Source organism: Sinohyriopsis cumingii, unplaced genomic scaffold, assembly GCF_028554795.1.
Source record: "Sinohyriopsis cumingii isolate HCF-2022 unplaced genomic scaffold, ASM2855479v2 utg000622l, whole genome shotgun sequence".
NCBI lineage: Eukaryota > Metazoa > Mollusca > Bivalvia > Unionida > Unionidae > Sinohyriopsis > Sinohyriopsis cumingii.
In genome coordinates, this window is record NW_028315918.1 from 6,613,199 (window position 1) to 6,626,298 (window position 13,100).

A 13,100-nucleotide genomic window follows, 5' to 3' on the forward strand; every position below is an offset into this window, starting at 1 on the left:
TGGAAGAACACATGAGCGTACGTCGATTGTTTACAAAGTAATTCCTAATATACGATACTAGTTTTAGACACACGTATCGTGCAATATGAAGCCGTGCAGTATGGAAAAATACTGCACGATTCTTACAATGTAATGGAGAAAAAAGAGCATATAATAATATAATGGTCATAATATTAAAATATACTTGTACATGTTAAACATGACGAGAAATCCATTAAACTTTATTTTGATTGTGTTTACGTTTTTGGCAAACCGTTTCAACATTTCATCAAAGAAATCAAGGACCGATTTATGATTGACACGTATTTGTAATTTAATTTAAAGTTATAATTCTTAAGTAAAACAACATTCTCAACTGCGCATCATTTAACTGACAAGTCTTATTCTTTACAAGCTTCACTCTTGACTCCATGGTGAACACAAAGTTCCTGGTAAAGTATATTTCCATCAGATATCATGAATAAAATAGATACAAAAAACGGGACTGTGTCAGTGTTAAAAGTTTGTGTTATGTTCATTAATATGTAAATAGAACTATCTTATTTATAAAATTCTTTTTATATTTTTAAAGGTAAATTAGAATTCAAGTATAAATTAAATTGAAGTCAGAATTGATGCTGTAAAGCAGGGTACAAGTATTTGGTTTATTGAAACTACACTGATAGTTTAATTTATTAATAATTGCAACATTTCAATAATTTAATTTAAGAAATTACTGCAAAGAAATTTTACGATGTATAAGTAAATAAACATTTTATATTAAATATTATGCTATTCATCTGACTTTGGTTTTTATATGTATTAACTTGTCATGGAAGGCTAAATTCACATTGTACTCGTAAATAAAGTTAATTTAGTTTTTCAAAATTATAGTTTATAAAGTAATTAGAGAATAGAGTAATTTTCAAGTTATGAAAGACTTGAAAAGGAGATATTTGGTTTGTCGTCATTGTCTTGATTTCTATAGGCTCAAATAAAAATGAAAAACAGTATGTTTAGGTATTAAATAAAAAAATTATTAGCCATAAAGCATAAACCAAGGGTTGCATTATTTATTTCTTTGGTAATTTAAGTTAGTGAATTTTTTACATTTTGCACTGTGTACATTTGTATACTTATTATTCAGGCAAAAGGCACGAGTTTGAAAACCATTTTCCGTTTGTTCATATTTTTCCTCCACATATTATATTGTGTAAGTTACAATAATCCGACTGACACAAAAAGAATATTTTGTATTTTCAGGAGTTGGTAAAAGACACAGTAAATTGAATGGTGATCGGTTGTCACGATTTACCACAATCTAATACAATCTTTCATAATCCATTACAATCATAATTTACTATGAAAATACTACAGTCTACCACAATGATGATCAACTTCGAAAATTTGTCGCTCTTCTAGTTATGTTTTGTATATTTCTATTTTTTACTATGGTTATGTGCCGTCATATTAATTTTTTTCTCCGTTTCTGTTTGAAGTTAACTAGGTTATTCTTGTGATGTTTGGCATGACGCTTTATTTCTGGCTACAAAGATACCCAAACTCTCCAGAACTGAAAAACTCCCGAGTCTAATGCTGCATACATTTTCTCATGAAACGGACGACCTTCTCTCTTAAACTTCTCTGGAAAAAAAGAATAAGGACTGTCATTCCGTAAAATCATTTTGAATAATAATTCCTAAATTTGTATGTTTGGTTTACAGATCATGGATTCAAAACTCGATAGACAAGATAGACAGCAGTTAGAGCAATGGATAGGTGGAGGACCAAAAACCTTTACCTTGCTCTATAGTATTGAGAAGAATGGCTGCTCCGCCACCGAATTCCACCGGCTTTGTGATAATCAAGGTCCAACAGTCACTATCCTGTATAATACCAGCAATTCCGTGTTTGGAGGCTACACACGCATATCCTGGAGATCATCTGGAAATTATGGCAGCGATGATAAAGCCTTTTTGTTCCAGTTGACATACAATGGAAATAGGCAATATCGGAAATTTCCTGTCACAAATACATCACATGCTATATATGATGCTGGACATTGTGGCCCAACCTTTGGCAGTGGTCATGATTTATGTACATTCAATAACATCATACAAAAGACAAGTTCAGCAAACACGTTTACCTTGAACGGTCATTGCAAAATTGGCAGTGGGTTTAGCAATGCTGGACTGACCAGTGATACGTTCATGAATAGCAACCTGAACGTCTTCGATCTCCATGTTTATAAAGTCACAGGTATTCTATCACTTATTCATTGGATTTTGAATTAATTATTATGTATTTGCTACAAGGAAAAGGAGATATGTTAAGTGAAACTAAAGTACATTATTTCCTGTACTTTCATCTGATGCAATAAAAATGATTCACTGAAGTATTTGCCACCAAATTCGATTTAAGATATTTTCAAAAATTAATATTCTTTCAAATGATTACAATCGATTCTTTTAGTGTGGCAAACTTCTTACCAGTTAATAATTCATTTTAGAAGTGATAATGTATGTAGCATTCAAATATAGAAATAAAGGGTTTGTTGTGGATCCAGCCTACAATTGTTTTGTTGATTGCTGTCGAGTGAGTGTACATGTAGGCATGGTTCTGAAGTGTCCAAATTATAAACAAGGTTCCCTGACCCAAGTGGATAATGAGAAATTCGGGTGTAAATGCTGGCTACATAAATGACTTGGCCTTTACAAGCGATGGCACTGTCTATAAGGCTATTGGATGAAAATACACATGGGTTCCTAGTTATAACCCAGAGCTGGGTCCCAGGAAGTAAAAACAGATCCAGTGACCAATATTGTCTGGGATAAAGGACATATATTTTTCTGATCTTCTGTTTCATTAACTAATTTCTCCATGTATTATATGACACATGGACAGATTCATTTTTTCATATATATTGGATGCAGCGTTTCTTCATTTAGAACATTTCATGGACCAAATTCATAATTACTATTCATTCTAAAGGCTGTGTTATAACATTTTTTTATTAAAAAAATATTTAATTGTTTATAGCATTTTATTTATGTGGTCCGCCTGAGAAAATTAGCTCAGTTATAAAATTGGTATCACTTGACGTGCCAAAGACAGATAAACAATATTGGTGGTTTAAGAAATAAAGGCCTAACAACAAAAAAGTGCCAGGTAACAAAGATGTGATAGTCATCCCTCATTCATAACTGGAACTTTAGAGTCACGGGTTGATAGTTCTATGCAATTCAAGGATGAAAAGATGGTAAAACTGACTCATTTATCTTCTTTTTTCGTGATTACATGCATGGTACAAACGTTTGATGTTTGAAAATTCTATGTCTAAGTTCTGACATTAGTCATTATAAATTGTTTACTATAAATATAATGACAATAACATGGATAAGTACATCAACATTCTGAAAGAAACGATGAATCTGTAAATAACGGTAAAGAAAATCTCAGCCCTCTGTAAAATATTAAAAACCATCTTTATATATATATATATATATATATATATATATATATATATATATATATATATATATATATATATATATATATATATATATATATATATATATATATATATATATATATATATATATATATAATTGTAGGGTGGGATCTCAAAGGTTACCTTTCTACTGTCCAGGTATTGGTCTCCTGGTGCGAGGGCATGACCAGTGGCGGTGTTGGTTATGAAAAGTAAGCTGTCTGTTCATGCTATATTGTAACGAAAACTGTGTACATTGTAGGAGATGTGCATTGAATTCTATATATAAAACTAGCATTATTACTCATCCTAGGTCTGGAATCATAATAGGTCTAAAAACATCTTTTTATTAGAATGCAATATGAACTCTTTAAAAAACATAATTTCATGTTTATTGCTGTTGAAAAATTTCTCTGAATGTAACATTAGAGGTGAACCATTCCTAATTTCCTCACAGTGGACTTTGTTAAGAGTTTTATTTGATATCGTTGGGATTTTTGGATAGCGATAATGCGACATAAAGCTCTCCATGAGAGTACACATACTTATTCAAGGCGACTAGTTTATCGTGATTGTGAATGCGGATATGATTGGAAATCGTCCTCTCTTCAATACAAGGGCAAATTGACATCGCTTGGTGCGAGGTCGATGCGATAAATATAATAGAAATGAAAGTAACCTGTTTACTGTAGATTTAAAAACGTATGTAAATTGTTTATTTTTTTCCTTGTTGTTATAAAGAAGTTGTGCTACTGTTTATACAACAGAAATTGGATAATTCGTGTACGAATTATAACTTTCCATTACAATTTATAAATTTTGTTCTGCTATCAGAACCTAATCTATGTGCCTCAGTTTGTTAACGGTGACGTAATGATATCATTACAAAAAAGAGAATGCTTCAACATAAAAACAAAATATGTTTGGAAAAAAATGGATGATTCAGTATAAAAGAAGGTTTGAACATAAAAATACAACCAAAAAAATGGGATGCCGTAACGAGATTTGAACTAGCGACCTCTTGTTTGGCAACCATGACACAGAAAGAAAGAAAGACAAATGTGGGTATTTATTTATAAGATAATTATGTAGAAATTGTAACCAAATATGACAGACCAGTCACATCCTTTTCCTTATAGGGATTGGGTGGTGGGTGTGGGGGAATAATTTTAATTAATACGGTCACATCCTGCTCATTAATCATCACCGCTCCGGTGGCCTAGTGGTTAGACTATCCGCCTCGACTGCAAGAGGTCGCGGGTTCGATCCCCGGCCGAGTCATATCCAAAGACTTACAAAATGGTACTAACAGCTGCTTCGCTTGGTGCTCAGCATCAAGAGGTTAGTGTTAGGACTGGTAGGCCTGGTCTCAGGATAATGTGACTGGGTGGGACATCATGTCTGCGGCATGATGCCCCAGTGCTAGACATCACTATAAACTGTCACATCGTTGCAATATGACTGAAAACATTGTTAATGTTACGTTAAAAATCCAAATCACACAAATATTACTCCATACTCATTAATCACTAAAACTAGCACGTTTCGTATGATTGCAAGGGATAGACGGTTAGTTTCCATACGTGTACAACGACCTAAACATTTAAAGACATGTACGACATTGAAAATGCTGATGCATACAACAACAGCATCGCTAAGTCTCAATATATTTTCTTCTTTTTCTTCTTTTGGTTGACTGTTTGAATGTCAGATAATTAACTGCTTGCAGCTATCATAGATTCCCTAAAGGCAAGAAGGAACTAACTTGATTCAAGGTTGAAAGAACCAATTTTTAAGTTAATATCCAAATTTTTATTGTGTTGAACAAAAGGACAAGAGTAGCAATAAATTAGATATATTAGAGACAGCATATTTTGAGTTTTATATGCCAATATTCATTGTTGTAATTGCAGATGGAAAAGATTCATATTTGGATGATCAGTGGAGAAACTCTCCAGCTTTGAACAATGTGGTAAGAAGAAAAAAATTCATTGGAGAATTCAAGAGAGAGAGAGAGAGTTTTAAATTATTTAGTGATGTACTTATTTCCTATTTACGTAATTAAATAAATGAAACAATGAAGACCACGTGGAAGATTGGTGCAGTGAAATTAAATGTTTCGTTTGCTTTTCAATAAAACTAATAATATTATAAGTATCTCCAGAATTTTGCTGATATATTGTGATAAGCCAGATCTTCCATGCTTCATTTAACGCTATGCTATCCTGTGCCTGAATAACTACATCAGGATGGGGGAGGGATCATATTTGGTATGATGTTTAAGGATGGTGCGAGAATGAGTCGATGACAATAATTGTCTTAGAACCTTGATGCATCCCCGGTGGAAAATGGGTAGTTGTGTCAAAAGTTACGTTTTCAAAGGTAATTTTGTAACCTAAAGTCCATCTACACCAATTGTAGTTATATTATATTTGGCGTGCTATTTTAGAAGGGTGATTAGATGATAAACGATGGTAATCGTATCTGGTTTGATGATTTAAGAAGATGACTGGATAACAAATGGTAGGAGAGCAAAATATTTTTTTTTAAATGGTGGTATTTGTGATATATATATATATATATATATATATATATATATATATATATATATATATATATATATATATATATATATATATATATATATATATGTCACATAAAATTAAAATCTACATTGTAATTGCTGAATACATTATAGAAATGGCAGAGTCATACATTTATTAAATTAAAAGTGTGTATATATATATATATATATATATATATATATATATATATATATATATATATATATATATATATATATATATATATATATATATATATATATATATAAGTCATAAATGAATAGGTCAGCAGATTCCGTATATATCCATCACCGCATTAAGGTGCTATTCAGGATCTGTGTATTTGAAAAATAATATTGGAAAAATCATTATTTCAGTGTACTATCAATGTAAAACTTTATACTGATTCCAAAGAATCAGGGCAGAATATAATCCATAAATCATTGCTGATTTTTCACAGTTCTGTTCTGTACAACTAACTGCTTATAATACATATTTGTATGACTTTTTTAAACTAGAGAAAATTCAATTTTCCATAAAATACAAAACATGAATTAGTCAGAAATTAAAATATAATAATTTTTCAGCAGAACAAATTATATTTCCAACAAACGGCTCAACAGAACAATGAATATACATACATTTCAGATCATACTGCGACAGTGGTGTATATCCATTCATCCATCCGTACATGCATGCTATATCAATCATATCATCATCAACAGCAATAACAAGAACCAGAATAGAAAGAACCAGACAAACACCACACACAACGTCTGCTACTACTAATGTAATTTCTTGTGTTTTTATGGCTGTAACCGACAATGATGTCGGTGAAACTCCTCTCTTTTAAAATGTCATCAAATATTTTCTTGAATCTGTTTGAAGAACTGAAGGAGCAAATTGAAAACTACAAACCTGTCCCCTCCCTAAGCCTGCAACAGGTTAGGATCCTCTTGCTGGGCCCTGTTGGGGCAGGGAAGTCAAGTTTCTTCAACACAATCAACTCTGTCTTCAGGGGCCGTATCAGTCATCAGGGATGTACTGGAAGCTCTGATCACAGCCTCACGAATGTGGTAGGGATATTTTGGGTTTTCTGTCAGTGATCTTTAATGTTGAATATATTCTTCTTATCATCATAATCACTTTTATTATTTTTTAATTAAAATTCTAAAACTAAAAAGAATGTAAATTAAAGTTTATAAATAGACCTTGATGGATAAGCATTTAGTGCATTGATAATTAACACATTAACTTCAACAGAGTTTCCATATATACTTCCGTGGTAGAGTAGTGATTGTTAGCACTTATTTGTAATCGATGGAGTAAAGCTTTCAATCGAATTTCTTACATTACCATCTGTTTGGCATTAGATATTTTCCTAATGTTTCATTTCAGTACCGGCAATATCAGGTAAGGTCACGTACGACTGGTGAACCTCTTAGCTTTCGGTTGTGCGACACACGCGGCTTGGAAGAAGGACAAGGACTGGATATCTTGGAAGTAAACTATTTACTGGAAGGACATGTTCCAGATTTTTATCAGGTTATTTCCATTTTTTATAACCATTTGTGGACGATTCATGGAGTATTATCCATATCTGTCCCTGCTTATGTTTTGTGTGACCATTTTTTACTCATTAAAATTTGAAGGACTTCATGGATGAAAAACATTTGTATGAGGCTTAACAGAAAAGAACACAACAGAGCTAATTGCAACTGAGCCATTTTCTGACAGTATTTAACTCTGCTATGGCCTTTGATATAGCAATTTGTCAATACGTCTTGAACCAAAGCATCTTCAAATGTTCACAGTACAAAATGTAGTCATCAGTGAGTCTGTAGTTTGTGAAATAGTTGATGAAGTGTTGTAACGTTGCCCTAAAATGAATAGCTTAATTAACATTTTAAAGGTGTATGATACACAGACAGTGTAATAGATGTCCTGTTTTATGCATTTAATATGCAGCTTACATAAAACGCATGTTGGAATCAGGTTCTCAGACACATATCTAATGAGCATTTACGAAATCTCTATAAATTTAACAATAACTATATAAATTATTGTAAAAGAACAAATACTTTAAAACAAATTATTCCGTAATTTAAGGGATACTATTTGATCAATAACTTCCTCGTATATGTTATTAATCGCTGATATGATTATATCTGTAGTACATTGTCAACTTTAATTCATGGAATTGTCTTTAAATGGTATGGTGCCATATTGTAAATGATGTAAATTTAAACTTTTTTGTTGATTTCTCTTCGATTTTAAAGAGGAGAAAAAATATTTAAAGTATTGCAATGCTTTTTATTCACGAACAAAGTAGTTAATGCTTTCTTCTTTCATTTGTTTCTATCAAATTCATACGAAGCAGTTTTCCCACTGAAAAGTGGAATTTGGTCTTTGGAAGGTCAAATTTTCCATTTGATTTTAATAAAAAATTACTGTCATATTTGTTAATTGAAGAAACATCTTTATTAAAAGCACTCAACACGTTATTCCCATCCCCTCCCTCTATTTTTTCCCTCTGCAGTTTCACTTGATATTCTTTAACATCCTCCTGTCGGAACCAGGGATAACCCTGTTCAGTCTGGTTGGTGTATATTTGTACTTACAATAATAACTGCTATATTCATAGGTTTATATAAAAACAGTCGGAGTGACTGTATTGTAGAGACTGTATCCCTTGGACCAATGCCTAGATTCACAACTAAGTTCCATTATATTTTGGGGATGTTTCTCAACCTGGACAGCATAGGAGTTGTTACATGCAGGCAAGGAAATGGGTGCCGTAACTCAGTGACCTGGGTTTGATTCTCAATAGAGGATGAATGATAATTATATGTGTGTGTGTGTGTGTGTGTGTGTGTGTGTGTGTGTGTACTTTTTACTTTGAAATATCCATCCGATTGAAATGTTCCTTCTGACTTTTGATTCCTTCAGAAATAGAAATGATACGTTATGTTACGTTAAACCTAAATTGATCCTTGTGTTCTTTATTTAGTTTTGTTTGCAAAATTAATTTTCCAGTTCAATCCATCATCACCAATTACGCCAGAAGTCGCGGGCTTTAACAGAAGTCCAGCTTTGAAGGACAAGATCCACTGTGTGGCCTTTGTAATAGATGGCAGCACGGTTGATCTCATCGCTAAACCGATTTTGGAAAAAATTAAGAGCATGCAAACACGAATGAACCAAAGAGGTAAAAAGAAAACAATGTTATTAAATATACACTACTTGAAACTAATGTGACGAGCATTTTCTTCTTCATAACCATATCAAACAATTGTCTTACCAGCCAAAATCCACCGTGATATTCCAGTTCAAATTCAGTATTTTGGAGGTCTCTGTGTTGCTGACATAGGTAAAGTAAAGAACTGCTGTAGACATATGTTGACTACTTATTTATATAGTAAACAAAGTATACTAAAATGACCCCATCATATTTAAACATTACCGCGTCTACATGACGGGTATGAGTCCACCTACCCCTTAACTGTCCCATTTTTCTTGACTTGAGTGTATATTCTTGCACACTATTTATCATTGGTTCACATTGGAAGTGACATAGATACATGTTATGCATTTATCTCAGAATACAACGCAGCATTAAGAGAACCGTGGTTATCAAAACTGCCTCTGATTGCTGATCAGGGACAAAATATGTCTTATTTCCCATGCAGAGCATATGATGTAAAGATTCACTGGTTGAGGATCTGGCTAATAGTTCCTCTGGCTGAACTCTCCTGCAACCAAACATAATGCCACCTCTATTTGATTGACTAGCCATTAGATTTTCGTACTTTATAGAGTGCATTATCATAATGAGACTGCAGCAAACAGGTCACATATACAGATACTACTTTATTTAGAATCAACCGCTCCGTGGTTAGAACGTCCGCCTCGGATGTGGAAGGTTGTGAGTTTGATCCCCGGTGGAGTCATGCCAAGGACTTACAAAAATGATGCTAATAGCTGCCTCTCTTGGCGCTCAGCATTAAGAGGTTAATGTTAGGACTGGTCGGCCTGGTGTCAGGATAATATGATGCAAGATGCCCTAGTGCTATGCATCACTATAAACTGCCACACTAAAGACATCGTAGCCATATGACTGAATTTTTTTAAAAGCTACGTAAAAATCCAAATCACACACACACACACTATTTAGAAGCATGTAATTACTTATAATGTACATTACGTACCGATTTATCAAGACAACAATTCCTCGAACTCACCTGAACAACATCCAAAGGATGTCTTCTAAGCTTACTAGATATCAATAAGCAAAATCTTTTTAATTGTTAAGTAACAATTCAAGTCATTCTGACTAAAATCATAACATAGATTTGACAGACGCCATTATAGGTTTATATCCGGGTGATCTTTGGAATTTATGATTCAGTTATTTTTAGCAGATTGTCAGATAAGAAGCCTTTCATCTTTTGTTAGGGAGAGTTTTATAGTTAGGAATAATATGCTCCGAATATCGTTTCTCTTATACGGCAATATGAAAGCTGTAATTTGATTGGTGATTATAATGGTCAACAAAACAGGATTTTGTGTCGGTGTCAGTTAGATCTAAATATTGATCAGCATATCTTTATTTTAATCAAATTGGAGTTGAGAAGATGTCTATCATAGTATTGCATTTAAGAATCGGCTCTGTAAGGAATATGTTTTGAATCATGTAGTAATTCCATTTATCAAATGTCAAGGATTATGATAACACGGAGATTGGTCGTACTCCAACTACCATATGCTTAATCATCGGATCACAGATATGTATCTGATGTACAAGGGTTTAGCAAATGGTGCAGCATAATCATTATATAGGTACACATTTCGTCTCTGCGTTTAGATGCCATGAGAACAGAAAACAGAACAAGCATTAATGAAATACATGTATATGGATATTGTTTGGTTTTTGTTTGTTTGTTTTTGTTGTTTAATAGGAATCCCACAAACCGTCATTTTAACCAAGGTGGACAAACTTTCAAAAGTAGTTGTAGCCGATATTTCAGATGTCTTTAAAAGTGAAGAGGTCAAAGATGCAGTGGAGAAGGTCTCTCAGATGTTTGGTGTTCCACGAGGCAATGTCCTACCAGTGAAGAATTACGAGAACGAAGTGCGTCTTGATGACAAAATCAGTGCCCTTGCTTTGCTTGCACTGCAGCAAATACTTGGATTTGCAGATGATTTTTTGTATAATTATTTGGACAAACTTGAATGTGAAAATATTCAGAAGTTGAATATTAAAGAGTGAGGCTGTTCTGTTGATTCATCCAACTGTGGAATACCAAAATGTTAAACCAGAATGCTTTTACAAAACGAAATATGGGGCTCATAAACAGACTGTCTTGAACTTAGATTCACCCTTCTATGTTAATTTCTATGCAACACCAGCGGTTGGGAAAGGTATCTATATTTTCTTTGTTGATAGTGTTGATGGAACAATAAAAATAATTAAAACAAAACATTGATTTGGCTATTTCTTTATATATATTTGATCTGATCCTGTTCCAGCTGGGTTTGTTGTGGAGACTGAGATATGAACATAGATTTTAATTTCTACTTCTTTATCTTTTCAGTAGATAATGATATTTATCATAGATTTTATCTGTTTTTTTTAAACCCCACGCAAACCATGTGACAAGCAGTATATATTGTTGGAATGAAGTGTTGAATAGCTAAATTACTAATAATAAAGTTCAATAATTGGCGAGTTGTCGTGTAAAATTATTTTATTTTTACGAAACATAATAGCAAAGTTTACACCGTCACTCCAGTGTAGGACAAGGTCATGTACCTCCATGACGGTTAATATTTCATCAGAGATTGGCATTATGATACACTGGTATAATGTTTATGCTGTGCGTGTGTGTGTGTGTGTGTGTGTGTGTGTGTGTGTGACCCCTTGTATTCCAATGTGCACTTAAATATGTTGCATGGATCATACATCATAGTATAGTGCATCGGTGCTTACTTTTTTAGTTATAAATAAATTAAGAGTAATCAAACAATAATCGTAACAATGAATGTGATGTGTCTTCACAGCTTCATTTTCACAAGAACAGATAATTTACACTGGCTTAAAAAAATAATGTTTCCACCATATGTTTATACAAAACGCAGTAACCCTGAGATTAAAAAATAATTGGAGGCAGAAAGGGATATAAATGTGTTTAGCTTTAATACAAGTAGTATTTTTGGTATTGATAATCTTTATTAAAACATAGTGTTAAATTGTCCATTTATAGAAATGTGATTGTCAGGGTAGATACATTGCATTATTATTGGATTGGCGCAAAGATAAGTACAGTAGTGGTTTTATATGGTTACAATGATGATCACTGATATTTTTAAGCAATGTAAATCTATGATGTTGTAACTTCTCTACTATAAGTTGACTATCATCATATATAGTGTTTGTTGTTCAGGATGTTTAACTTTACTTTATACTTACAGCATATTAAATTATAGAAATCATTTGGCCCAGCCGGCATTCCAGGACATAAAGGATGAATTAGATTTTAAAGGAATCATGACATACAAGTCTTTAAACGGTCTTTCTCCAGATTATATCTCTAACATAATTGAACTAAGATCATCGAATTCTGAGCGTAATCTCCGATCGACGACTAACAACGATCCCCAGATTCCTTGGTCGAAAACAAATCATTACAAAATCTCATTTACTGTATCAGCACCACTGTATGGAATTCCTTACCAACGAGGATACGTAATTCAACTTCCCTTGCTTCTTTTAAAATATCATTAAAGAAATTCCTTCTAGACCAGCTGGAATGACATATTAAAAGCTCTAAATAGAAAACTTTATAATCATATCCAAAATTGATATATATTTGTATGTTTTCCAGTATAGTCACATATAGTCATTCATGTAAAATATGTACGAATGAGTGTGCGACGATACATGGTTATGTGCATGGTCTTCTATTTTTTTTTAAAATTTATATATTTTTTATTATTACAAAAACTGAGGACCACATGGCAGATGGGTCAGCTATGACCAAATGTGTTATCCTCGTTTATTATTATTA

At 32.8% G+C, this 13,100-nt stretch overlaps 2 protein-coding genes across 2 annotated transcripts; both read left to right on the top strand.

Annotated features, from left to right (window-relative positions):
• The first annotated feature begins 1,706 nt into the window (after positions 1-1,706).
• LOC149773735 (uncharacterized) lies at positions 1,707-7,055 on the top strand. The gene is made up of 4 exons (XM_089946098.1): positions 1,707-2,238; positions 3,594-3,681; positions 5,383-5,441; positions 6,922-7,055. The coding sequence occupies exons 1-3, from the start codon at positions 1,707-1,709 to the stop codon at positions 5,405-5,407; spliced, it is 645 nt and encodes a 214-aa protein (XP_089802224.1). The 3' UTR covers positions 5,408-5,441; positions 6,922-7,055.
• On the top strand, positions 6,888-11,681 carry LOC149773736 (interferon-induced protein 44-like). Its single transcript, XM_089946262.1, has 4 exons — positions 6,888-7,109; positions 7,432-7,578; positions 9,070-9,241; positions 10,992-11,681. The coding sequence occupies exons 1-4, from the start codon at positions 6,888-6,890 to the stop codon at positions 11,300-11,302; spliced, it is 852 nt and encodes a 283-aa protein (XP_089802388.1). The 3' UTR covers positions 11,303-11,681.
• Positions 11,682-13,100: the final 1,419 nt, after the last annotated feature.